The 27,286-nt window shown below is 35.8% G+C and overlaps 1 protein-coding gene across 4 annotated transcripts; it reads right to left on the reverse strand.

The window, feature by feature from the left end:
• Nucleotides 1-376: 376 nt before the first annotated feature.
• BNIP2 (BCL2 interacting protein 2) lies at nt 377-26,865 on the reverse strand. Of its 4 annotated transcripts, none has more exons than XM_059180662.1 (11): nt 26,657-26,865; nt 19,053-19,159; nt 17,957-18,024; nt 16,833-16,997; nt 15,005-15,181; nt 11,215-11,317; nt 10,349-10,480; nt 8,925-9,011; nt 8,700-8,798; nt 7,910-7,945; nt 377-5,039 (listed from the first exon to the last, which is right to left on the reverse strand). In XM_059180662.1, the coding sequence occupies exons 2-11, from the start codon at nt 19,100-19,102 to the stop codon at nt 4,988-4,990; spliced, it is 969 nt and encodes a 322-aa protein (XP_059036645.1). In that variant the 5' UTR covers nt 19,103-19,159; nt 26,657-26,865; the 3' UTR covers nt 377-4,987. The 4 variants fall into 4 exon arrangements, 3 of the variants coding, with proteins under 3 accessions (XP_059036645.1, XP_059036644.1, XP_059036646.1); XM_059180661.1 differs by having other exon boundaries at nt 16,833-17,000; nt 26,657-26,864; XM_059180663.1 differs by lacking the exon at nt 7,910-7,945 and having other exon boundaries at nt 16,833-17,000; nt 26,657-26,864.
• Nucleotides 26,866-27,286: the final 421 nt, after the last annotated feature.

Here is a 27,286-nt window from a genome sequence, read left to right on the forward strand (position 1 = left end):
CAGTGATTAAGGAGTAAATACATAAGTGTTACCAAGTAGACTCACTCTCTGAGCAGGCCTATAAGCAGAACAGAGTCTCATTTATGGCATGTTTTCAGCCACTTATTGAACTTTTATTGCTGGATTATCCACTACTAAAATGATTCTAAATTATAAAATAAAAAGTGTGATAATTAAGGTAACGTTTAAAATTAAAACAGGATGAATACTTCATGCCCTTGAAGAATAGGAAGTAACACCCAGACTACAGAAAAAGAAACAAAAAGTCTTAAACTATTTGAAAGGCTTATGAGATAACTCAGTGTAAACATTTAGTAGCCTAAGAGAAGACCCAAAAAAAAAAAAAAAAAAGTGTGATAAAAATGAGTCAAAAACAAACTTTCCAATTAATTTATTTAAATTCATTAATGTTGCAAAAATATGATGTGCAACAAATCAGGACACAAGTTACCATATTCCTAACAAGTCAAAGGAAAATAAAATATTACATCTCCTTAGTAAATCACGACAACCCTATTATTTCTTACAGGGATCACATCAACATCTTGCACAGTCATCAGAACTGAATTTCTCACGCTGTAAAATGACAGCACCAAGCCAGGCAACATCAACTGAATAGCAGTGAAATGATCACAGCACACTCTGTCTAAATGGCAGCATGTGAACTTATATTAAAAAAGGTACGTGAATTTTTGAAATCTGTATCCAAGTGTGTAGGTGTCTAACTCACTCTGAATTAATTGTGTTCTATGTGAATAGTGTCCTATGGACTGTGCAAGTCAGTGGCCCTGAACACACCTCCAACATTTGCTAGCTAGGTTTATGTAAATAAATGGTTTATGGGATGTAACTTTAGAAAGCTCGTGTATATAAAAAGTGCAGTGGAATAGCTAATTGGTATTATTTTCCAAGTTCCTCCTTAGCCACACTGATTGTGAAAGCACAAAGATTCCAAAATGTACATGTTTTAATCTCCTGTAGAAGGTCTTACAAGATAGAATCAGACAGCTATATGAAGCAAACAGCGCAACATTATTCCTTATCGATCTGAAACCTTAATTAAACCCTTGATTTTCATCAGGTTTTTAAGTGCCTTATGCAAACTTTTCATAGCATCCTTAAAAGTAATTCTCAAAACATAAGAAATTAAATAGATCTATCATATACAGTTGCAAGAAAATAACAGCTATGTTCAAATTTTAGTGTCACTCCTCATGTTCAACACAATACTTATTTTCAAGTACCATTTAGAACTTCAAAAGAAACTGATCTGATTCTTATTCATTCAGAATCTTGCGACTGGGGTAGAGGTGAGTGAAAGGATCCCAGGTAATTCTTCTGTACTATTAGAACACTGAGTAGAAAATCTCCCACTTCCCGTACTAGCTGACTTTCTTGGGCGAGTCCAAACTCTTCAGGCTTTCTCCTAGTGACTCCAATCACACAATTCCTGTTCCCTGTGACAAGGATAAACTCTAACAGAATAGGTGGTGTAACTAATAAGCATATTAACTCTCCTCTATTCCTTCCTTTTGAGGTTTGTGATCCATTTCTTAAATATCTAAATATTTGAAAAAAAGTAAGAAAGAAAACATGATGGAATGGATTAGCAAATTTCTATTTTCAGCCTATCTTCTCCCTTCTGACTGAGCAATGTTAGCCATTTCCACATATAACACAGGGAAAAGAATGAAGCTACTGTCACCTAATATACACACCTTTACTGATCTCAACAAGAAACTGGCCTGTTCTAACCAATAACACCCTAATGCTAATTTACCTCTCAATTGAAGAAATCTAAAAAAGCCACTTCTGCACTAAATTAAATACTTCCAAATTCCCTGAGCTCTCACATAAAAATAGCCAAATAATAACACTATAGTCATCTACAAGAAGTTTCTATCAAAAATCAGATCCTTGACTTTTTTAAATTCTGAAGTTATAGTTGAAGAAATTCTAGCTACTGATATACAATCAGAAAATTTCAGTATTCAGTGCAGTTACCAAATAGTGCTATTCATTTTGGAAGACTACATTAATGTTTGTTTCATAAAATATGAAAAATAATCTAGCCCTAAACTTTAATCTGAGCATTGTAATTGTTGACCCTCTCTGTTCAAATTTGCTTCTGTGTGAAGAGACAAAGCAGAGAGAATATAAATTCTCTTTAGAGGTATTGTCAGCCTTTGCACTCTTCACTCCAGTCTTATTTCACATATTCTATGTGAAGACTGCAGGTTTTCCTGTTGGACACAAGAAAGCCTGTTAGATGGTGCAAAGAGATGCCATACACGGTACTTCCCTTAACAGGGACACATTCAGTGCCACCTGAGATAACAGCCACTCTAAACTCTAAAGTTCTTTCTCTTACTTCCTTGTTATCTTCCTTTCAAACTACCCCACTAGGCCCTCCTTAGGATCCTATCCTTCCATGCCATGAACTGAGTTAAAGGCTATTAAGCTTCAAGTAGGAGGCCAATGTAGCAGTTTTCTTGGTGCTACTAGGAATATAACCAAGCAGAACAAAGGTAAATTATATGTATGAGAAACTTTGGATTAAAAAGAGACACTTGAGACCAAGTATAACAAAATATAGTGGCAAAAATAAAATTAAACCAGTTAAGTTAGATCCATGACCCCAGGAGACAGATAAAATAATACAATTTTATGTACTTTCATTTCAATCAGCAATGGAAAATTAAAATTGAATGCTATGGGAGGAATGTCACATAGTGATAAATTACAAATAACAAACTTCCTAAATGCTTTTCCTCTAACCTATTAGTTATGATCTTAAGCCTTACAGTTATGAAACATTTATTAGGGGACCTGTCCCTATACCAGGTGTCGGGTAGAGCAGGTGTCTTTTAATCCACTGATTCACAACACATGCCTTTCATTATATCCCAAGTGTTACCACTGTTTCCTCTGAATTTTCATGTTCTAACAGATTAAGGTTATTTGTACTTTAAAAAAATATTTAGGAACATGCACCACTTTTGCAACAAGTTGTATCTATAGTTAGGGGCAATGCTTGCAAAAGCAAAAGTGAATAAAGGCAATAAACTGTTGACCCTGAAGAACTGTATACTTTATGTGGAGGAAAACCACCTATGTAAGAAGTTCAGCAAATTTTGAACAGGATAAATATGTATAGAGAAAAGACTGCTTAAAGAGCTCTATAAATATAGACTCTAATCACAATTAAATTCATTGATCCTTTATTCATAATTCTCACATGGTAAATTCCGAAGGAATGCCTAAGTTGTTATTGTTAGTTTGCTTTTTCAACACAAAATTTCTCTAAGGTTTGAGCAAGCAATAATGGTTTTGGCTTTATTTGATATAATAACATCAGTTTAGGATCTGCCTATGGCTGCTGGATTCAAGTTAAGTTAGAAGACTGCTGAGGAACACCTCATCCTGGGAATCCTCCAGCATCTCCCATAACTGGACTTAGTTTAGCATGCCAAGTCTATAACCAAAGAGGACAAAAAGTAAAGGAAAATTCTCTTTTTTAGTAGAAACTTTGTATGAAAAATGGCAATGGTAAAAGCCATATGTGTGTTCAGTCTAGGGCAGAATAAATCCTAAAAGCTTAGCTCTCATCTGCTTCATTTTGCTATTCTAGCACATTCTTTTATAAATTACCTTACAGGAAGGGCTGGGGTGTGGTAGTACCCTTAAATTTGGAGGATACTAATTTTTCCACGTGTGTATGAGTCACACAAGCAGATGATACTATCAGATCAATCTGTTGTTTTAGGATGATTTTGTGGGTTATTAAGTTCTGTTTGGGCACCTCAGTACAATGTATTTCAATGTAGAGTCAAGGTACTTACCAAATTAAATGAAAAGTTTATATGCTTATATCCCATATTGTCCAAAACAGCATAATGTAATGACGCTCTAAGACTTATAAAATAACTTAAATTTACAGTACTGTCAACATGATTCCACAAGGTCAAACACCTGAACCTCTGCTATAAAGTTTCAGTAACCGATACAGAAGTATTTTGGTAAAGTGCCCACACTGAGAGCAGTTAAAAAGCAGCCCCTATTTTCTACAGAAAAATAGTGACAGTGAGTAACTCATCACATCCTCTGAACACTACACTGCACTCACATATTCTGGAGAGTGATACCCTGGACACACAAGCTTATTTCACATTAGTGAACAGACCTAAAATTTTTATAAAGTTCTGACTTTTGGCCAGAAGATAAAACATCCCATATATACATATATACAAACCCCACTTCTTAGCCTCTTAAATTGTGTAGTTCTAAAAATGGCTTTTTGACTTGTCTTTAAAGTTTAAAAAGGAAAATGTGTGCAATACATTTGTATCTGTGCTTCTGAATTAAGAAACAGTAATAAATGAGGGCGAAAAAAGGTTAGGATAGTATTAATCTTAATCTTCTTAGATTATGTACATGACCTTTGGGTATTCATGAGAACCAGTTTAACTGTCCCTCACCTTATGAGCAACTCTGTTTTCTAAGTTACCCAGGAAATGTATCTAACCATTTACAAGAACAAAAATTCAAACATGCACTTTACAAATCATGGTCTTATTTACCTGCATATTCTTCCACAAGACAGGTATACATTAAAAAATATTGCTCAGAAACAAAAATATATATTATCTCTTTCCTTTACCATTTAGGCATATAAATAGTTTACTGAAGATGATGCATCATTCAACAAACAAATGCAAAAACTGCTTTATATAAAGTGTGGTTCTCTGCTATTTAGCAATATAAAATACAAAATGATTACAATATAATTAGCTAATAAGGAGCTAAATTCAAGAGATTTGCAAACCAATACAGCAGTGAACAGTCCCTTATACAAAAGTCCAGTAAGGAAGAGTCAATTTTGTAACAGATTACATAAAAATCAGGGCCAATAAATGCATTATAAATGCAAAAAAGAGCACTGCTTCATCAGCACATTCTTCAGTCTTGTTTGGACTAGACACCAAACTTACTGTTCACTTTTCGGTTCATCTTGTTTTCCATTAAGTTCTTGATCAACTCTGTTTAATGAAAAACAATAGAGATAATAAGACACTAGCAACTAAACAATTTTCTTTCTAAAAATTGTGACTACTTTTAGCATAGAATATTATTCTGTTAAAAACAAAGCTTTGCAAAGAAGCAGACATAGTAAAAAAGTTACCAAACATTTCCCCAACCAGGAAAGATAATTTTTAAAGACAAGAGGACACTGACAAGAAATGTGCTTGTTGTTTCTTTGAAGATTACTGAATACTGTACATACAAAAGCTCAGAGTTTTATTAAAAGTTAAATTGCAACAGGTATATTAAAATCTTAAATTGTAGCATGGCTGGGATCTAATTGATTAGAGAGTAGCAGGAAAAACAACTCCCTCAAAAATGATTTTGTTAACTGACATACTAAAATGTCACCAAATGATCCATGTTTTTAAATTCAGTGATAAAAATGCATATTTACAGAAATGATTCTCCAAAATTTTTTATTAGTATACATAGAATGTAAATGCTTTTCACTTATTTTGATAGTAAGAAGCCATCAAATAATTGGAAATATCTAGATGTGGTTAAAAATCGAACTGAATTAGAGTGGGTTGCATAGAGACCAAAATTTAGGCAAGTGGGGATTAGAAGAATTATGTAATTACAACACAACTATAAACAACACTTTAAAAATAATATACAACAGTCTATTACTCTTTTTACTAGTCTGAATTACTGATGGAGGGGAGTTTAAAACTTGGTACAATATATGAAGATACTCTTCACACTTGTTTCCAATTTTTGATCATCACCACCCATTACTAGGAGCACCTGAACATCAGTGAATGAAACCTAAAAGTCTTGGTCTGTGTAAAGTCAAATTAATAACATTTAAAAACATTTTTTATGCTGGTATCAAAAATATAAGAGGTATATAGTCTCGATAAGGCATGCAATATACATCCGGTCTTTTCAACATCTGAAATCTGTTAAATTAGTTCTTATGAACTATTTTCACAATTACTTGATTTTTCAACTACATTCAAACACTTTAACAGCTGCACTCTCTCTGGCCACACTTGCACTGAGTCGTTTGAAAGAAACAGTTACAACATTTGACACTACCGTGTGTGCACACGGAGTTTTGAATCCTCCTTATGCCCGGTACTCATCAGAGAGATGTCACCTTAAGTAAGCTCCTCCACACACAGCCTCTGTTACATTTTAAAAAATATTCTCCTTTAAAAAAAAAAATGCTCCTTTATTTTTAAAACTTGAATGTTACCATCTTCAAGCTGACAATGATTTATTGTTTTTTTTAAGACTAACAAACCATGCCAAAACTATCAAGTGTCTGAAAGATATACGTAGTGATTCTATTACAGTTAAACAAGACAAAAAAAAAAAAAAAAAGAAAAACTCAAGATAAAATAGTATTGATAGGTATCAAACAATATATTAAATAAAAAGTATAGTTCCACTATTTTTCTGATGCCTAAATTCCAGGTAACTAAATACTAAGAACTTTGTAAAAAGGCACAATACAGCGGATTTTATCAACAAAGGCAATTCATTTTGAAATCCATGAAGCATTTGGCTTCATTATACAGTTAAAGATTGTATTTTTAATTTCAGTTATCTGTCTGGCAAGTGTACACCAGTGCCTAGAAAGGGAAAAAAAAAATCAGCAATATCTAAAATTATCATCCACATCTCTATGTAAAAATGTTCATTAAACTGTTAAGTGTCCTATAAAAAGGTAGAGCTATGGTTCCATCACATGGTCAACTGAATTCTTGCTCATCAACACAGTCAAAATGTGTTCAAAGAATTAGTTCCTTATAATTGTTTCCTTAGAATGGTCAAAATGGTAATAACTACATACAATAAGAAAGACTATACTAAAGCTGTTTTGCTAATTTGTCATTATTTAAAAAAAAAAAAAAATCCATTAACAAGTCAGCTCCAAATCCTACACTGTTCTAAATTGCTATTTAAAATGGTAACTCTTGGGCGCCTGGGTGGCTCAGTGGGTTAAGCTGCCGCCTTCGGCTCAGGTCATGATCTCGGGGTCCTGGGATCGAGTCCCGCATCGGGCTCTCTGCTCAGCAGGGAGCCTGCTTCCTCCTCTCTCTCTCTCTGCCTGCCTCTCTGCCTACTTTTGATCTCTCTCTGTCAAATAAATAAAATCTTTAAAAAATAAATAAATAAATAAATAAATAAATAAAAAATAAAATGGTAACTCTTTTATACCTTGCCTTTCATCTTCTATGCCGAGATATTAATAGCTAATAGTTTGTTATGCTCAAAGCAGAAGTATTCAAAATTAAAGATGGAAAGCAGAGTGTTTAACTATTTAACAGTATATTACTGAATTTTAGGTATTTTATCATATGTAGAATTTGACTGGTTAGCAGGCCGTTTAAGCGTATAGGGAAATCAATGTTGGTTAGCCAAAGAATATGTGCATTGCAAATATACTCATAAACCCCAGGGAAATAAACTATTTCTTTAGAAGAGTACATATATATTTATCAAAAGCACTAGTTAGACATATAAGTAAAATGGTGAAACAAATAAAAAAGTCTTAGAAGTAATTGGTTTTCCAAATAGTTTTCTTAGCAGTTTCTTTGGTTTTGCAATCAGTACCTGTAACATGAAGGAGTAAGGAGGGGCTACGGCCTTTAATTCCTCATGGGCATTAATATATGATGTTAGAACAGGGTGAATCCAAGCCATATTCAGCATCAGGAACTTCAGATTCACTCTATATTTGAATTCTGGGGTATGTTTATATTTACAAATGCTGTTATCTTTGTCTACAAGCTAACCAACCAATAAGGAAGAGTTAGTCTGTGCAATGCAAATGGACTAGTCTAGATGCAACCCAGTCAAGGTGTGCATATACCTTTTTTGTTTCTTTTTAAACTTTTCTTCTTCATACCTTGGTAGGGAAGAGTTATTTCAGTAAATATACATGTTATGAAGATAAACAAAACTTGAAAAAAAGGCACTGACAATAAACTCATATAAGTCTGCAGGCAAAACCAAAACTATTTAACACACTATGTAGAAAGTCAAAATTGATCTAAGAAATCTCGCTTTACACATTCAACAGACTAAACCTCAAATCAGTAGACCAAAAAACTTTTTCAACACTACAGCAGAGCGATGTTCAAGGATTTATGTTAATAGCCTTCTACCAAATCCTTTTAAAAAATTAGATGGGAGGTGAATTCAGTAAACAGAACATATTCCAGCCACTGGAATGAACCAAGGTTAGGCTGATATAAATAATATATTTCGCCAGTAATAGGATTATTCAGCGCATGGATGAATTTACTCAAATTTGGAGAACAGCATGTTCAAGTATGGAGAATGTTCTTTAGTACTGACTGATCAGGAAATCACCTCTTAAGATTGCAAATAGTCTTTAAAAAGAAATAGTCTTTAAAAATAAAAATTAACTACAACCAGATATAATCCTTCCTGCTTCCTCAGGTGATGGCCTGAAGAAAACAGTATGGGGAAGGTGCTGGAAAATGGCTTCTTTCCCTTTTCCTTAGCTACAAAAACAAGAGCAGTTACAAAATATTTATCATACAGGAAGTGAAAAGGAGGAGTATTGAAAAATATTTACCTCTTGCACATCAATATATAAAGATCCAATACAATTAAAGAAATAAAACAAAACATACTGTTTTATGCATTCTGGTATGCCAACATATTCCATGGGGACAAGTTCCGCTAGTTCTGCCAAATTAAAGACGTATCTAATTTTTTGGCTGAATTTTGAGCTATGGAAGAAAATAAAGATAATTACCTCAATATTCTGACCAACAGAACTGACAAGAAATTCACATAAGGAGCTGGTGTTTTGTTTCTTTTTTTTTTTTTTAAGTCAATGACTCTCAGAAAATTACCTAATAAAGGGTCTTGTGACAGCTAGAAGTGTTCTGATAAACCATGAGGGATGTACAATGATTAGTGATTTTAGGTTTTTCCGTAACCTGGAGTTAAAAAAAAAAAAAAAAAAAGGAAAGGAAAGGAAACAAAAATTTTAAAGCTCTATAAATTCTAATGCTAGGAAAAAAGGTAAGACATCATTAAGTATGTGCAACTTTACACACACACACACACACACACTCCTCATCCAGAAGTTCATTTAGATATGATATTCCTAAAGATAAGGAAATACACTCTTGAATTCTGATGGTCTTTTCTACTGCTACGAGATGAGCTTTACTGCATTTGGCTAAATTTATGTCCACAGTATAGCCTGTTGTTAAATGTCTCCTAGATATATTCACTTGTCTTTAGAATTCTGTCAACCAGGGGTAGAGGACAATACTGAATACGAAATTTCATTTTTCAGGATGAGAGGGGAACTGGTACTCATTTCTTCAACACCATGAAAGGCATTATGCCACAAGAAGAGGAAATGTAAATCAGAGTCTAAAATTCTGAATAAAAATTACCGGCATTACCCTGAATGACTTAAAATGACCAAAAAAACCCTGCTGTTTTATTATGCATATTCCACACTTAAGTAAAGTGACCATTAAGGATTTTTTTTTTAAAATCGTAAGAACTAGCCCATGCCATGTTTAGGTATTTAGAGAAACCTATTAATGAATCTGAGTTCATTAAACTAGTTCAAGTTAGCTATAGCTTAAATCAAACCAACTGGAGATTTGAAGTTCCTCCCATTAGCATTGATGACTAACTGTTGAGGAGAATACACTCCCTAGAGCTCATTCCAAAGTAAGATTATGGCTAAGCATCTTAAAAACCATAAAATATGCTAAGCACTATGAGTTAGGCAAAATTCAGAATGTACTAAAATAGGAAATGTATTAAGTTCTCCATTCTTTCCTAAAATACAAGTTATAGGGAAATGTTCAATGTGGTACAAATAAGGAGAAAAAAAGGACTATTTTATAGTTTTGTTTTAAGGGATTATTCTTTATTAAACAGATCAAAACTAATTTTTCATGATATTCTAAAATACTGAACTGAGAAAACAGAAATGTGTTATAAAATTTACAAGTATAATTTATAGTGCCCTTAGGTGACGACAGGAAATAAAATTGAATAAAGCTATTATAAAAATTATTGAGACTGGGGTGCCTGGGTGGCTCAGTAGGTTAAAGCCTCCGCCTTTGGCTCAGGATCGAGCCCCACATCGGGCTCTCTGCTTAGCAGGGAGCCTGCTTCCTCCTCTCTCTGCCTGCTTCTCTTGTGATCTCTGTCTGTCAAATAAATAAAGTCTTTAAAAAAAAAAAAGAAAATTCTTCTAAAAAAAAAAAAATTATTCAGACTAGCTTTCAATGTGTATTTACAATACCTTCTATCAATTTGCTGATAGCATTTCCTGAGCCATCCCAGACTGGGCATTTTCCTTCGAGTTGTAGCACCATTTAAATAAACTATCATGTAGTTTTCTGCTACTAATAGCTCCAAAGTGCCAATAACATACCTATAAAGACAAATTGAGTTTAAGCCTTAAATACTACTTTGCAGAACCAAGAAAATTATCCAAATTATATAATGCTCTTCCTTCCCTTCAATGACAGCAAAACCAATTAAAATTTCAGAACTGTTATAGTTGGTATTATGAATATGTAACTCTAAAAGAGTTACCTTCTAGAAATACACGTTTAAAAGTCTATGGATGAACTGACATGATTTCTGGGACTTGCTTCAAAGTTATACAATGGAAGAGTATACATTTTGGGAATGAAGTATAAACCTATTAACTGTGGAAGCGTTTGATTTATACACAAATATTCAATACACTTCTTTTACCTTCATATAAGTTTGAAATTTTCCCAGTAAGTTTTTTTTAAAAATACCACTAACTTAAGAAATAGAATGACTCTGTGGAAATAGAATTGAGTCAGTTCAGTTACATTTGGCTTTTTGGGAGTAAATGCATTTAGCCATATGATTTTGAGATAAAAATAATTTCTTTACATTTAATGTAAAATAAAGAAGTTAGAACAGATAATCTGAAATATCCATTCCAGTTTTAAACTGATAATTTTCCTGTTGAGTTGGAAAATGCATACTTTTATAATGCCAAAGAATAAGGACTTAAAGAACTGAAATGAGGATAATTATAATCTTCTCCCAGGCAAAGTTCACTTCCTTAAGCTGGAGATCTAATTAACCGAGAATTCTGTCCACATTTTTCTGTGAAGGTATACTTACTTAAAGAGATTGTCCATCAGGTATCTATAGTTAGGCTGACCACTTTCAGGCATAAAACAGACAGCAAACACAACAATGGCATTTAATCCATCCCCGTAATATCCTGAAAATTAAGTCAAAGATAAAAACACCAGCATGATTTTACTTTTGCAGAGGAAATCTGTACAGCTGACAGATTATAGTGGTTCATGTTCCACAAATTTTTTGATCAAAAAACATGGTTTCGTTTTTAACCTTATAGAGCCTTATAGATCTTTAAATCCCCTCTTCACAAAATGAGAATAAAATCTGAAGAGGAAATAGTGGGCATAAAAACCAGAAACCCATTTAAAGTAACATAATCAGAAAGCCAGTATTATTTTAGTAAATAGACAAAAGAAGTGATATAATCCAAGCAGGCATAATATGAAGACATCTGCAACACTCTTATGCAATTTATGGTTAAAGTGGATGCTTCTGAAAAAATACCTTTACACTCAACAATGCCTAGCATTTTGGAGATTCTAGAATAATGAAAACTACAATAACATCTCTGGCAATTTTAACTGAAGAAAAAGTGTTAAAATGTATATGTTTATTATAATCTCTCGTATCTAGTAACATTGTTTTAACTTTCATTTCCATTGTTAACAAACATGCACTGAAAAGGTTTAAACACTTCAAGTACACTAGCATCTATCTCAATCTCTTAGTCACAAAACACATTGCTATAATTCAATAGCATAAAATGGTCCTAATTATTTCCCCCTAATATAAATAAAGCACTCTTTTTTAAAGATACTAGGTTTAAACCATGAGGCAGGTCTCACAACTTGTTTCCTATGAACTGGCTGAATTAATCCAAGACTGTGAACTTCCTGATCCAGATTATCCTGTTTTCTTCATCTGAATAGAATTAAATTAGGCGGAATAATGTAAATGCAAACATTCAAGTGATTTGCTTTCAGATGAATGAAGACTATAGAAATACAGAGGGGAATGCATTTGGCAGAAAGTAAATTAAGTAGAAAGGACTCTACATAAAAAACAAAACAAAACAAAAAAACCCCGCAATCTGTTTAACCTATGTGGTCCCCTTTCTTGAATTAGGATTCCGTAATAAGAAATGTTCTAGAAATGAGATATCACCTCACACCAGTCAGAATGGCTAAAATAAACAAGTCAGGAAATGACAGATGCTGGCGAGGATGCGGAGAAAGGGGAACCCTCCTACACTGTTGGTGGGAATGCAAGCTGGTGCAGCCACTCTGGAAAACAGCATGGAGGTTCCTCAAAATGTTGAAAATAGAACTGCCCTATGACCCAGCAATTGCACTATTGGGTATTTACCCTAAAGATACAAACGTAGTGATCCAAAGGGGCACGTGCACCCGAATGTTTATAGCAGCAATGTCCACAATAGCCAAACTATGGAAAGAACCTAGATGTCCATCAACAGATGAATGGATCAAGAAGATGTGGTATATATACACAATAGAATACTATGCAGCCATAAAAAGAAATAAAATCTTGCCATTTGCAACAACATGGATGGAACTAGAGCATATCATGCTTAGCAAAATAAGTCAAGCAGAGAAAGAAAACTATCATATGATTTCCCTGATATGAGGAAGTGGTGATGCAACATGGGGGCTTAAGTGGGTAGGAGAAGAATAAATGAAACAAGATGGGATTGGGAGGGAGACAAACCATAAGTGACTCTTAATCTCACAAAACAAACTGAGGGTTGCTGGGGGGAGGGGGTTTGGGAGAAGAGGGTGGGATTATGGACATTGGGGAGGGTATGTGCTTTGGTGAGTGCTGTGAAGTGTGTAAACCTGGTGATTCACAGACCTGTACCCCTGGGGATAAAAATATATGTTTATAAAAAATAAAAAATTAAAAAAAAAAAAAAAGAAAAGAAATGTTCTAGAGGGGCACCGGGGTGGCTCAGTGGGTTAAGCCTCTACCTTCTGCTCAGGTCATGATCCAGGGTCCTGGGATAGAGCCCTGCATTGGGCTCTCTGCTCAGCAAGGAGCCTGCTTCCTCCTCTCTCTCTGCCTGCCTCTCTGCCTACTTGTGATCTCTGTCAAATAAATAAATAAAATCTTTAAAACAAAAACAAAAACAAAAAAGGAAAGAAATGTTCTAGAGAGTGACTTGCATTTTGACTACCATTAACGTTCTGACGCTATTTACAGTGTCTAGGTAAACTTCTATATATGGCACGGTCAGGATGGTTAGAAGTTATAATCATACTCCCATAGCCTTTCCTATTTGACTTGTGATTTAAGAAACGAAGCCTTGTATTTTTGGATATCCTACAAATATGCAAAGCTGGTGCTCCATAAAAATGTGGAATGGACTAGTTCTATACTTTATGGTAAAACTAAATGATTTATTCAGGGTTTTATTGTTTGATTTTTTTTTTTTTGAAGATTTTATTTATTTATTTGCCAGAGAGAGAAAGAGAGCACAAGCAGGGGGAGCAGCAGGCTCCCCACTGAGCAGGGAACCCAATGTGGGGCAAGATCCCAGGACAACTGGATCATGACCTGAGCCAAAGGCAGAAGGCTGACACTTAACCAACTGAATCACCCAGGCATACCTATTCAGGGTTTTAATGTAAAATAAGAGTCATAGTTTAAAATGCCAGGTTTTACTTATATACACAAAAAGACAAGTACAAGAATTTTCAAAGCAGTTTTAATCATAACAGCCCAAATAGGAAACAACTCATAAGTCCATCAAAAGAAAAATGAATAAGCCAACTGTGGTTTATCCATACAATGAAATACTACTTAGTAATGAAAAGGAATGAACAACAGACACAAGCAACAACATGGATAAATGTCAAAAACATGCTGAGCAAAAAAAAAGTCAACAAAAGAGGGTATACTATATGATTCCAGTTAAACGAAATTCTAGAACAGGCAAAAGTAATCATGGGGGCGGACATTAGAATAGTGGTTACTGGAGGGGGGTATTCATTGGGAAGGAGTCTGAGAGAATTTTGGGGAGCAATGAAAATGTTTTACATGTCTAGCTGTAGGTGATATGGTTATATGGGCATCTGTCAAAACTCACTGAATCCTACCTTTCAGATTCGAAGTGAAAAAGTCAGAAAGAAGAAAAACAAACACTGTATGGTATCACTTATACGCAGAATCTAAAAACACCGAACTTAGAAACAGAGACTAAAATGGTGTTTACCAGGGTCTAGGGGGAAAGAAGATATGTTGGTCAAAGGGTACAAACTTACAGTTACGTGATGAGTAAGTTGTAGGGATCTAATGCACAGCGTAACGACTATATACAGTAATACTGTATTATGTAAAGTTGCTAAGAGAATAGATCCTAAATGTTCTCACCACAAAAAAGAAAGGCTAATTATTATGCAATATGTATTGTATCAGATCAACATGTTTTAACCTTAAACTTAACAATATGTCAATTATATCTCATGAAGCTGGGGAAAAACTGCAAATGCTACAAAAAAGATTTATACCATTTCACTATATATAAATTATAAATGCATAAAAAAGGAGAGAAAGCCCCAGTTTCGGGGTTGTCTAGAGGTTAGGTAGAAAACAGTTTTCACTGTATATTCTTATACCTTTTGAATATACTGTGTGCATGTACTAATGATTTTTAAATTTAGTTTTATCCTTTTACTTCAAACCTGTTGTTTCTAAAATGACATGATAAATGTTCACTATATATACATCTTTAACTCAAGATAGAGGAGTTTCTTTAGGCATTTACATTTCTGATATTGCACTAAAAAATATGCTGTTTGATAGCTCTTACCTCCATGGCTGATAACTTTCTTATAGGGTTCAATTGCCTTCATATCAACCCTGTGGTCTTGTTCTCCAATTCGGAACATACGCCAGCGTCGTCCATCTTCTTTTTCCTCTGCTGTTGTGTACTCAGTAATCGAGCCTTTCCTAATAACTTCAGTAGTTTTGGGTTTTGGAAGATCATCTGTCAAAATAAAAGGTTTTTGAATCACAAATTGTTATTTGTACAGTAAAAATCAAATTACATGTTAACCACTTTACTATCTAATTAGATTGTTCAGAGAATATTTCATTATACCTTCCATGGAATTTTAAGTACTACTTCTGTAACAGAGGAAAAGGCTTGTTATTGATAATGAAGCCATTTTATGTTTTTGGAAATTATGGTTAACTTTTTTTGTATTGGCTATTTCAGAAAGCAATTCACAGTGCAATGTATGTGCATAAGTTCAAAAAAGATAATTCATACAGCCATCAGAATCTTAGTACATTGGCCTTACAATGCTGTTCAGATTCTATTTACAACACTATTCTTGGGAGTTACCACTATGGGTTATTTAAAGTAACTGAGAGCAAATTGGTTTTTTGTTCTTGAGCACATAAATTATTCCCCAAACACTGTAATACCAGATAGAAAGTGGTTAACCAGTCAATGATTATTTCTCATTTGATCAGGTTTATTGAGCAGAAATTTACTGATAATATTCTGATGTGTACATGCAAACATCTATTTTAAATTGACATTAGCCAAAGCAGAAGCACCAATGATTAGGTGTAGTTTATAGTTCAAGATTGCACTTTAGCGGATTTTAAATGAAGTAATGATTTTCAAAATTTTAGTATCGTAGTCCTTACCAAAAGATGGGGGGAGGGGAACCTACGGCATGTTAGTTGTTTGTTTCCAAGATAAAGCTGTTAACGGAAAATATCCTTCCAGGAAATGACTACAGCAGCATTAAAGAAAGAAGAGACAAAACACATAGGCAGAAAACTATTTCAGTATCTTTTTAAAATATTGCTTATTACTGGACTGCTTATTGAACCAGTAAAATAGGGAAGAGAAAAGGAACAAAGATACAGTATATCAAGGATCTTACTCTTTACTGCAGATAAGACACATAGGGCTAAAACACTGCTTTCAAGTAAAAATCATTCTAAAGATGGAATATACAAACAACTATATAAAGATACTATACACAGAAATTATCTAATTAAAGAAAACATGCAAAGCAAAACAGATGCCAATTCCTTTGAATTCCAAATAACTAATAATAAGGAATATAAAGTTTGGGGACTAAGAGTATACATTAATTCAAGATGGTTGTTTACATAGTGCAGTACTATCAGACAAACCTAATTAAAAAATCACCCTAAAAAAACTCCCTTCAAAGCTCCCTCTCTGCAAACCCCTAATTACTTTTAGCATATTCCCTATGTTACATGTCTCTTCAAAGCTTTTTTCTTAGCTGATTGACTAAATAAAAGAACATGCCATAATGATCAAGCAGTATTTTGGGAGCAGCATGAAAAAACATAACTTCACAATACTGGGCAATTAAGACAGAAAATAAAGCCACCCTATTAAAAACAGTTTTGAAAGCGATGAGAATATTCAGTGCCAGCAGAATTTCCCATCTTAGTAACAAAATATAGCAGGAACTTTAAAAAAAAAAGTAACTTCATATGTCAACAAAATCCCTTAATCATTGATTTTAGGTTCAAGATAAAGTTTTAAGTTTTCAATTATCCTAATATGAGACTACTATTCAAAAAACATATGTATAGAAAGACAAACATTCATTAATAAAGATCAGATAAAACACTGAAACATTTACCTTCCCACTCAAATTCATTACTGTTTTCTGATGGCGTGTCTAAGCCATCTAAGTCAATCTCCCCACTTTCATCCAAATCATCTGACAGCACAGAGCCATCGCTAGGATCCAGGGTCAGGCTAATATCTGGAGCCATGAGTTTCTTTCTTACTTTATTTCCATTAACTTCTAGCGAGCACGGAATGGGTTAAAAAAAAAAAAGTGAAAAACAGATTAGAAGGAATGTTTACTTGCTCAAGTTGAATAGGAGAAAAAAATTTTAAAAATATTTATTTTTTTAAGGAATCTGGGTGGTTCAGTCGGTTAAGCAGTTGCCTTTGGCTCAGGTCATGATCTCAGGGTGGGTCCTGGGATCCAGCCGTGAATCAGGCTCCCTGCTCAGTGAGGAGTCTGCTTCTCCCCCATTCTCTGTTCCTCTCCCTGCTCATGCGCTCTCTCTCCCTCGCTCTCTCCTTTCACACTCTCTGCCTCTCTCTCAAGTAAATAAATAAAAATCTTAAAAATATATTTATATTTTTGAGAGAGTGAGAGTGTGAGTATGTGAGCAGGGGGAGGGGCAGAGAGAAAGGAAGAATCTTAGGCAGCCCCCCACCACCCTGTACAGAGCCCAACCCATGGTTTGATCTCATGACCTTGAAATCATGACCTGGGCCAAAATCAAGAGTAGGATGCTTAACTGACTGAGCCACCCAGGTGCCCCGATTTAGAGAAAAATTCTAATCACTTCATTCTTGAGAAAAATAACATGAATCAAACATAATTCCAAAGCATTAATTTACAAACCTTGGATTTTGATCGTTATTGCTTCTACATCATGGAAAGACAACACATTCCAGCAAGGATATATCTTTTTAAGTAATAGAGGCAAACATTACAGTCAACTTAACACTAAAAATGATCTCCTCTCAACCTTTTACTATAGAAATTTCCCAAGCCCAAGGGTATGTTTTTGCATGTTAAATTTCCAAAGCATTCAAAAAATGCTTTCTTAAACATTCACTTACTCTTTGGCTCGGTATAATAGAATAAAAAGTGAGTATACTTTTTTTCCTTGACAAAGAATGTGTTAAAAAAAATAGCACAAAATCCACCATTTCATTGAAACTCAAGTGCCAAGTTCTTACCAGGCTGGTTCTCTGGTCCACTTACAGCTAATACATCTGCTTCCATACTATCATCCTCTGGTAAAGGTCTAGAAAATACAGACAAAATTTTTAATTCACAAATTAAAAGAACTTTTTTGTAGTTCAAAGAGCTATTAAAAATATCTCATAGAACCAATTATGTGGAAAACTGAATAAAGTGGTTTCTTAAGCTTCAGTAATTTACAAACGACTTTTAAAGACAAAATTTTCAGACTGTCAGATGATTTACATATTTATGTAAGTAACACATAAAAGTAGATATAACTTCCTTATGTAACTGCTCTTAAGTATAACTACAAAACAAACCTAAAAATTACAAACAACCTAAAAAAAATAGAACTCAAATGCATGAGCTTAATGTGAAATACAATAAATACAATGTGTGGTGAAGGTAAATGGTCCCTCACGTGAGAGGATGGCAACGAGGGCTACAATTCTTCTGAGCTCAGCATTTCTGTATTATTCCTATTATCACCATGTGCTATGTAGTGACTTGGTACTTCCACCAGCTGTCCATATTCCCACTGTTAAGGGACCTTCCTGTGCCCTGAGATGGTCTTCTGACCAAGATGGGATGAAAGCACAATGGTCTGCCTTTGCCCTTTTTCTCTTAACCTAGTGGTACCCATACAAATACAACTACAAATGCAAACGTGTCCAAGTAGCTGGCCGGATAATCTAAAAAACCCTTATTTAGTAAGCTTTCTTTTAAAATAGAAGCAGAAAATTTAACAATTCTTACAGACATCTAAAGAATCCCTTCTCCCAGGAAGCCCTTAGACTCATTTAGAAATACCACATTTAAGCATTCTTTATAACAGCAAACATTTTACATTTAAATGTTGAAAACAAAAATAAAGATTATGGGAAGATCACATATATATTTGGTGGAAAATAAGATACTGGAAAATTCATCTAACTGCTGGAAAGGAATTTCCATTTTCTAGTATCAAATGAACACTTTTTGACACTGGGTTTCTGTAAGAAGCTCAATAGTCACTTAATAAGTGACATCTTAGTAAAGACATTTTGAAGTTTTGTTTTAAATCTGTTTTCATTTGAAAGCATTGCTCACATTGGAAAATCTTCATCTTGCCATTCTTCTTTAAGTTCCACACCTTCCATCCTCAGCTTAGATTCAATATCAACTACAAACTCCTGATAATCCGGAGAGCCAATGCCCTGGGAAAAGAGGAAAATTTGTGACAACATATTTTCCATGTTCCTTTTTATCTGCTAAAAAGGTGCAATAATCTTATAATAATCTTCATTCACATTCCACCCTGGTCATGGAATCAATTTATTGGGTTGCAACTACCATTAAAAAAAAAAAAAAAAAAAAAGAATTAGAATGAAAATCAGGGTATATATATTCTAGTAAAGTAAGTACCATTTGTAGTAAGGGTATTGTGTAGTAAAAATATCTGCTTTCAGTTATATATATGCATGTGTGTCCCAGGTTGTGATTTAAATTTTAAGAATGTAGAAAGAATCTGAGGTGTGGGGGGGTGAGGCACAAGGAACAAAAGTAAATATATTCTTTACTCTGGACCCATAATTAAATTTTCTGTCTTCTGGATAGAAGCTGATCCTAGAAATTGAACATTAGCAAATTGTATTTACATTCATGATTCAGTAAAGCCAAGTGGTATGTGTGCTGCATCTTTTAAAAACTGACGTATAATTAATTTTTTAAAAGATTTTATTTATTTATTTGAGATAGAGAGAGCAAGCACGAGAGGGGAGAGGTCAGAGGTAGAAGCAGAGAGCCTGATGTGAATGGAACTGGATCCTGGGACTCTAGGATCATGACCTGAGCTGAAGGCAGTTTCTTAAACAACTGAGCCACCCAGGTGCCCTATAATTGACATTTTAAAAAATATTATTTATTTATTTGACACAGAGAGAGAGTGAGCACAAGCAGGGGAAAAGGCAGAGAGAGGGAGAAGCATGCTTCCTGGTGAGCAGGGAGCCTGATGTGGGGCTTGATCACAGGACCCTACGATCATGACCTGAGCCAAAGACGAGGCTTAACCCACTGAGCCATCAGGTCTCCCTGTAATTAACACTATTAAACTGAAGCATAATTAATATGTGCACTGTTTTCTATACATCCATTTCTGTAGTTTCAATTCCATCATTCCAGAGTCACTAAAAAAAAGGCTACTCAGTAACTATCCAGTAAATGAATGCTACATTTTGATTTGCTTTGTATCTACACTAAACTTTTCCCATGTAGTTCAGCATGTTTTCAGGCATGGACTTAGTGACTATTTCTGTTCATGCAATTACACATGCTCACCTAGGCCATTCAGTTTTAGTTTCAGTCTGTCCAAGGAGAGGTGTTGGTCCTGACATTCTCACTTGACAAAGTGAAGAATGCAGAGATTGGTTTGGTTGATGGAATAAGACCTGGAAGTTTAAGTATATCATTTAAGAAGTCATAAAGATCAGCGGGTTAATGTCACAAAAACTGTGACAACTTTAGGGGCACAAGAGGTACAAATGAGCTAATATTTAGTTCAGCTGCATTAAAGCAAGTCAATAGATGACTGAAGTTTGTTTTTTTTTTTTTTTAAAGCAGTAGAACATGCATTTCTTAAGAGATAAAAAGTAACACTACAAGTATTAAACAAAGCAAGAAGTGATTGGTCCCAGTGGAAGAAGAAAGAAAGTGAGATGGGGAGAATGACTGATACTTTTCATAGTAAATCCTAACCTATCTGACTTTTAAAACCATGTATATATAATTTTAAAAATACTTTTCAAATAAAACAAATGGTGCCAGCCATTCACTTCAATTAGTTTTGTAAAACAAAGACATGATGCCTCCACACACTGGAGTATTACTCAGCCATAAAAGAGAATGAAATCTTGCCATTTGCAACAACATGGATTGATCTCGAGGCTATAATGCTAAGTGAAAAAAATCTGAAAAAGACAAATACCATATGATTTCACACATATGTGGAATTTAAGAAACAAAACATGAACAAAATAGATAAAAAACAGACTTAACTACATAGAACAAACTGGTGGGGAGGCGGGTAGGAAATGAATGGAAGAGTGAAGGAAGGTTAAGAGTACACTTCTCATCATGAGCATTGAGTAACACACAGAATTGCTGAATCATTACATGGTACACCTGAAACTAATACAAGACTGTTAATTATACTGGAATAAAAAAATTAAAAAATAAAACAAAGATGTGGTCATGATTTACAATTGCTTTATCTGCTGCCATTACAATGCTCAAAAGATATACAAAGCTATACAGAAAAAGCATTATGCTTAGAACAAAAACAAAATTACACTGATAATTTTCTAAAGTGTTAGATTTTTACATGGTAAACTAAATTTATATCTCTGCCAAGACTGGGAGGCTCTCTTCTCAGTTTGAATTCTTACTTATACTCAAGGAACGGTTTCACACGTTCTCAAAAGGTTTAAATTTTCGAGGACCCACTTTCAAGGACAGAAAAAATGGCCAATGCTCTATTCCTCACCAATATATTTGCTTGGAAAACTCAGTATTTATATATGTGAGTAAGTCATTTTTAATTCTCTGGGAAAACACTGAGTCAGGCAATGTTGAGAAATTACTGGAAAACACACCTAAATTACAGTGATCTTAACTTAATTTACCACATTCTGTTTCTAATACACAGTCTACACCTCAACACAGTCTTCACTGATCACTTCATTGATTGTTCTCTGATGGCAACTTCTGTAGAGAAGAAAATAAATAAAAAAGAGATACCTATCCTACCAATCTCTTATATTCTGGACACAGAACTAGTATAAAGACCCCCAAATTGTGGCCAACAAACCCAAATACTTAATGCTTATTCCCTTAGAAATTAATGCTCATGTGAGACTGAAACACTCTATTACTAAAGCTTTAAAACTGTCTCTTCCAGGGCACCTGGGTGGCTCAGTGGGTTAAAGCCTCTGCCTTTGGCTCAGGTCATGGTCCCAGGGTCCTGGGATCGAGCCCCGCATCGGGCTCTCTGCTCAGCAGGGAGCCTGCTTCCTCCTCTCTCCCTGCCTGCCTCTCTGCCTACTTGTGATCTCTGTCTCTGTCAAATAAATAAATAAAATCTTTAAAAAATAAAAAAAAATACCCCTCCATACACAGAAAAATATTCAGTATCTCAAAATTAAAAGCAGAGATTGAAAGTTGCTATCACTACATTCCCAACACCTCGCATGGTGTCTGGTACATAAGCCTGTAAATGTTAGTTATCTGAATATTTTAAGGTAGGGCACTGGATAGCAGGCTTTGTTTTGCTCTACCCCTTGGGCTTATTTTTCTTATTCAACTACATTATTCAACAGGCTTCCTGTTGTTTTACCCTCAAAAAGTGTAATGAAAATATTTAGGGCAACCCACACACATGTAATTATCAATTTCTGTTGGTAAAATCATTCATTATTTGCAAGAGAAAGTATGTAACTTGTGAAATTCTATAAGACAAGCCATGTCCTTTAGTTCCCCTACCACTTGAATAAGTCTATCACTTGAAAACTCCTTTCAACATAGAAAGCCTGAGTCCTTCAGGTCTCTCAACTGATTTATTAAATTTTTACTTCAAAATCGTATTGAAGCATGTGATTTCAATACACAAAGCACATGGGTATGGATATTTAGTTCAGGGATAATTATTTAAGCTAGTTAAACAGAACCTAGGAGAGATACAGATAGATTCACTCTTGACCATCTCAGCACAGACTGTAAGGCGAAAAATACACTAGGTAGACAAAAAGTTCAAACAATTTAGAGAGTATTGTTCTTGGAAGGGCTTAATCATCAGCAGCTGTAAGAACAGGAAACAAACAAGAAAGGAGCAATATAAGCACAACCACTGAGAAGGAAATCAGGACAATGCTGACTCACAATTAACTGTGGCTGTTTCCCATTTTTTGTTCATAAATCTGGTCAATTAGAATGGGGAAATAACACTTTAAGATGCCATTTGTTAAAATAACCTAATGCAACAGGAATTACTTGATTTCTCAACATACTTGTGTTTCTGAGACCACATGATTATTTACACCAATTCAGATAAATTCAGAACACTTGCTGATCCCTCAGTGAAGTTAATAATCAAGAAAAACGGAGTACCTACTAACACAATTGTGTCAGTAGGGAGATGTGGTGGTAAATTCAACCAAGGGAAATGTGGTGGTAAATTCAACCAAGACGAAGAAGAGGATTGCCCTATGCAACTCAGCAATATAAGCAAAAATTAAATATTAAAATCATATTTACAACTGTCTAAATTATAAATTGTAATCTTACATGCAACTTTACTATTATGTTGTTTAATCCTGCTGCTGGAATAGGTGCTGATAACCACCATCTATGCTGAAATCACTTACTAATGGCAGAAGCAAATGCCCAGGCAAGTCTTTCACTTCTCCATTTAAACAAAAGGGCTTCATTGTAAATATTTATGTTCTCTTTTCTCTATGAGGCTGGCAACACTGGTAGTGCTGTAGGAAAATACTTTAGGCCAGTCTATATGTTTGCAAAGATCACCAAACACGTCCAGAAAAATCTTAAACACTTGTCACTGTTTCCTTGAGAGCAGGGTCATGTAGGTTTTTAAGAATGAAATGACACAGGGCGCCTGGGTGGCTCAGTGGGTTAAAGCCTCTGCCTTCGGCTCAGGTCATGATCTCAGGGTCCTGGGATGGAGCCCCGTATCGGGCTCTCTGCCAACAGGGAGCCTGCTTCCTCCTCTCTCTCTCTCTGCCTGCCTCTCTGCCTGCTTGTGATCTCTGTCAAATAAATAAAAATCTTTAAAAAAAGAATGAAATGACACAATGTGATGTCACCTTACGTCTGTTAGAATGACCATTCTTGAATAGACAAGGAAGAGCAAATGATAGAGAAAAAGGAGCCCCTGTGAACTGTTGACAAGAATGTAAATTGGTAAAGCCACTACAGAAAACAGTATGGAGGTTCCTCAAAAAGTTAAAAATAGAAATACCATATGATCCAGCAATTCCACTTCTGGGTATTTATCTAAAGGAAAAGAAATTACTATCTCAAAAAGATATATGCAGCCCCATATTCACTGCAGCATTATTTACAATAGCCAAGATATGGAGGCAACCTGTTTCTACTGATAAACGAATGGATAAAGAAATCGTGGTATATACACACAACGGAATATTGTTTAGCCATAAAAAGAATGAAATCTTGCCAGATGGGACAACATGGATATAGATCTTGAGGGCAGACAGACAGATCTTAAGTCAGACAGAGAAAGACAAATATTATATGGTCTCACTTATATGTGGAATCTTAAAACACAGACACATGCACACACCGAGTTCAAAGATGCAGAAAACAGAGGGGATGGGGCTGGACGAATGGGTGAAGGGGGTCAAAAGGGACAAACTACCAGCTATAAAATAAATTCTAAGGATGTAATGTATAGCACGGTGATTATAGCTAATACTGTGTTACATATCTGAAAGATGCTAAGAAAATAATTCTTAAAAGTTTTCATCACAAAAAAATTTTAATGTGCGCCAATGAGTGTTAAATACATTCACTGTGGTGATCATTTCCCAATATATAAAAATATCGAATCATTGTTTGTATGTACACCTGAAACCAATATAATGTTATATGCCAGTTGTACCTCAATTTAAAAAAAGAACAAAATGAGATAATCTACCTGAAATGTTAACACAAAAAATACGAGAAAAATTACAATGCTGCTGACTTTTCTCAAAATTGTGAAAATAGGGACGCCTGGGTGGCTCAGTTGGTTGGACGACTGCCTTCGGCTCAGGTCATGATCCTGGAGTCCCGGGATCGAGTCCCGCATCGGACTCCCAGCTCCATGGGGAGTCTGCTTCTCTCTCTCACCTTCTCCTCGTTCAAGCTCTCTCTCTCACTGTCTCTCTCTCAAGTAAATAAATAAAATCTTTAAAAAAAAATTGTGAAAATAAAGCAAAGGATAATTATGCCACCTACAAACAGTACTTTTATGATCAGTATGCAGAACATACTGGAGAAGCTCTAAGACCTTTAAGAAGATTGAAGTCTAATATTGATCTCTGACACTTTATTGTAGTTATATATTATTTGTTGTATAAAATTGTAATTGTAGAATACTACTATCATCATACTGTACTAGTATTCTGCTTTATACAATATAAGCTTAAGATAATTTTCAATCCACTGTCAGCCGTGGTTAATATTTCAGTCCTGGCTATATATACTTCCTTTTTTAGATGCCCTCCTCCATCACTGCTCCTACAGGCTTTGCTGCTGAGGCCATGAATGGAATCACTTTCCTTTTCACATTTACTAACTACTTGCACATTCATCATTCCTATATGTTCTAATCAACAAAACATCAAAAACAATGTTTTTCCAATAAAAACACTGGTGTTATTATCCCGGTTTTACATATGAGGCAAATGACATCACTTCTTGGTTCCCAGATTAAATGTAGACTGTTTCTAATATAGCACACTGTTTCCAGTTCACTGGGAACTTTATACAGAGTAAGCCTGTAATGCCAGATTTGGTTATCTTTAACTTCAAAGGTCCTCTAACACTTAAAGGACACAAAGGTACTGACTTATGATCTAGTTCAAGATTCGTGTTTGCAGAAGTGGACCGGTCATACTTCCTGTATAAGCCCAACAATGTTAGGCTGCAATAGAAGAGATTATGAAGAACGAGAATAGTTTAGAAGAAATGTAAAATGACAAGAACTAAGCAAAAGATGTGAGAGTTCATCAAGTAGATAGTATAGGAGGTAACTAAATTGGGTAATTTCAGTTATCAACGTTATTTACAAGTTGCAGAAATTCTTATAAAATTTTAGAAAAAGAGTATGTTTCATTGAAAAGGTTAAGAAACTAGGCATGAAGAGAAATAGAGATCTAATCAAAAGGTGAGGCTGGAAAAAAAGCAACTCTAAAATGCAATCACACACTTCATTCAATTAACTTTAAGGAAGGCACTATGACTGCCGGGATGAACACGACAAAAGCCGTGCTCTCAAAGGGCTCCCGCAACAGGCAGACAAGGGAAGTTTCAAAGCAACGTTGTAGACGCGAATAAAGTTAACAGGAGCTGATCTAGTACATCTCCATCTGCATCAGATACACCCCAAACACCCCAAACCATTAAGTAAAAAGTTATGTCTGAATCCACGCGGGAACTCGGCTTTTAAACGTAGGAAAAGTCTACTAAAGCCTTCATTACAAATGTCGCTTCCGTGTCTATTCCCCGAGGGTACAGGGCACATCAGACGTCCGAGTTTCTTTGTTCTGTACCAGAACGGACGCTGGTTTTACGTTCGCGACCAAAGTGGCCGGTCACCGCACCCAGACCAGGGTGTGTGCAGCGGGGCCGAGAGGGGGGCAAGTTCCATCCCGAGCACAACAGCACAAACGGAAAAGGGGTGGCCGGGGGGCGGACAAGGATAGCAAAGGCAAACAGGAGCCGAGCCAAGGGCGGGGGCCTAAACTGGGCGGGGATCCGGGAAGCGCCTCGCGAGCAGGTTCCCGGGCGCCCCCTACGTCGGATAACCCTCTGAGCGTCCTCTCTCAGGCTGTCCGAGGGGCACTCACCCCTCCGACGTCCACCCCAGGCCTGCTCTCAGCCCAGACCCGCCGTGCCCAGCCTTCCCCGGCCGCACTCACCCCGCAGGAAGCCTTGGCTCCCTCGTCTTCTTCGCCCCTCCAGGCCGGCGACGTGGGACTGACGGCCAGGGCGTAGGAGATAGCGCCGAGAGGAGCCCGCTCCCCTCGGACAGCAGCGGCGACCCGGGCCCAGTCCCCAGTCTACAGCTGCTGCGGCAGCAGCTGACCCGGATGCAGAGTGCGGCCCCGACGGAAGTGACAGTATCCCGGCCTTCTTCAGGCGCGGCGGCCCGCGGAGATGGAGGCGTGGCTTCTCCGAGCCGCCTAGCCTCTGCCCCGCCCCCTTGACCGTCGCGGACTGGCGTCCGCGCACGCGCCTGAGTGCAAGCCCGCATCCCACCTGGGTACCTTGGTACCTGGGTATCTCTCTACTTTGGTTCTTGGCCCGTGAGACTCAGAGATATTTTTACATTATTAATGTTGGCTTTCGTGATCATTAAAACAATTTTATAGGATAAAATGGGTGAAGATACGGGAGGGGAAAATATCCGAAGCCTCATTTTGGGAAACTAAACCTCAGAAGAATCCTTAGAATTTTGTAAAATTCTCGAGGGTGAATACAACAGTGCTGCCCAGATTATATGTAGGGAGCCGATCAGATTAATTTTTTGAATTACCAGTTAGTTGTGG

This window comes from Mustela lutreola, chromosome 7 (assembly GCF_030435805.1).
Source record: "Mustela lutreola isolate mMusLut2 chromosome 7, mMusLut2.pri, whole genome shotgun sequence".
Lineage (NCBI taxonomy): Eukaryota > Metazoa > Chordata > Mammalia > Carnivora > Mustelidae > Mustela > Mustela lutreola.

Excerpts from the sequence above, each read along its gene's own strand:
- BNIP2 (XM_059180661.1), bottom strand. The coding sequence starts at position 19,102 with ATGGAAGGTGTGGAACTTAAAGAAGAATGGCAAGATGAAGATTTTCCA. Across the intron at positions 18,025-19,052 it reads CAAGATGAAGATTTTCCAAT|ACCTTTACCAGAGGATGATA; the intron begins GTGAGCAATGCT and ends TGTATTTTCTAG. Across the intron at positions 7,946-8,699 it reads ATACCAGAATGCATAAAACA|GTATGAAGAAGAAAAGTTTA; the intron begins GTATGTTTTGTT and ends TTCCCTACCAAG.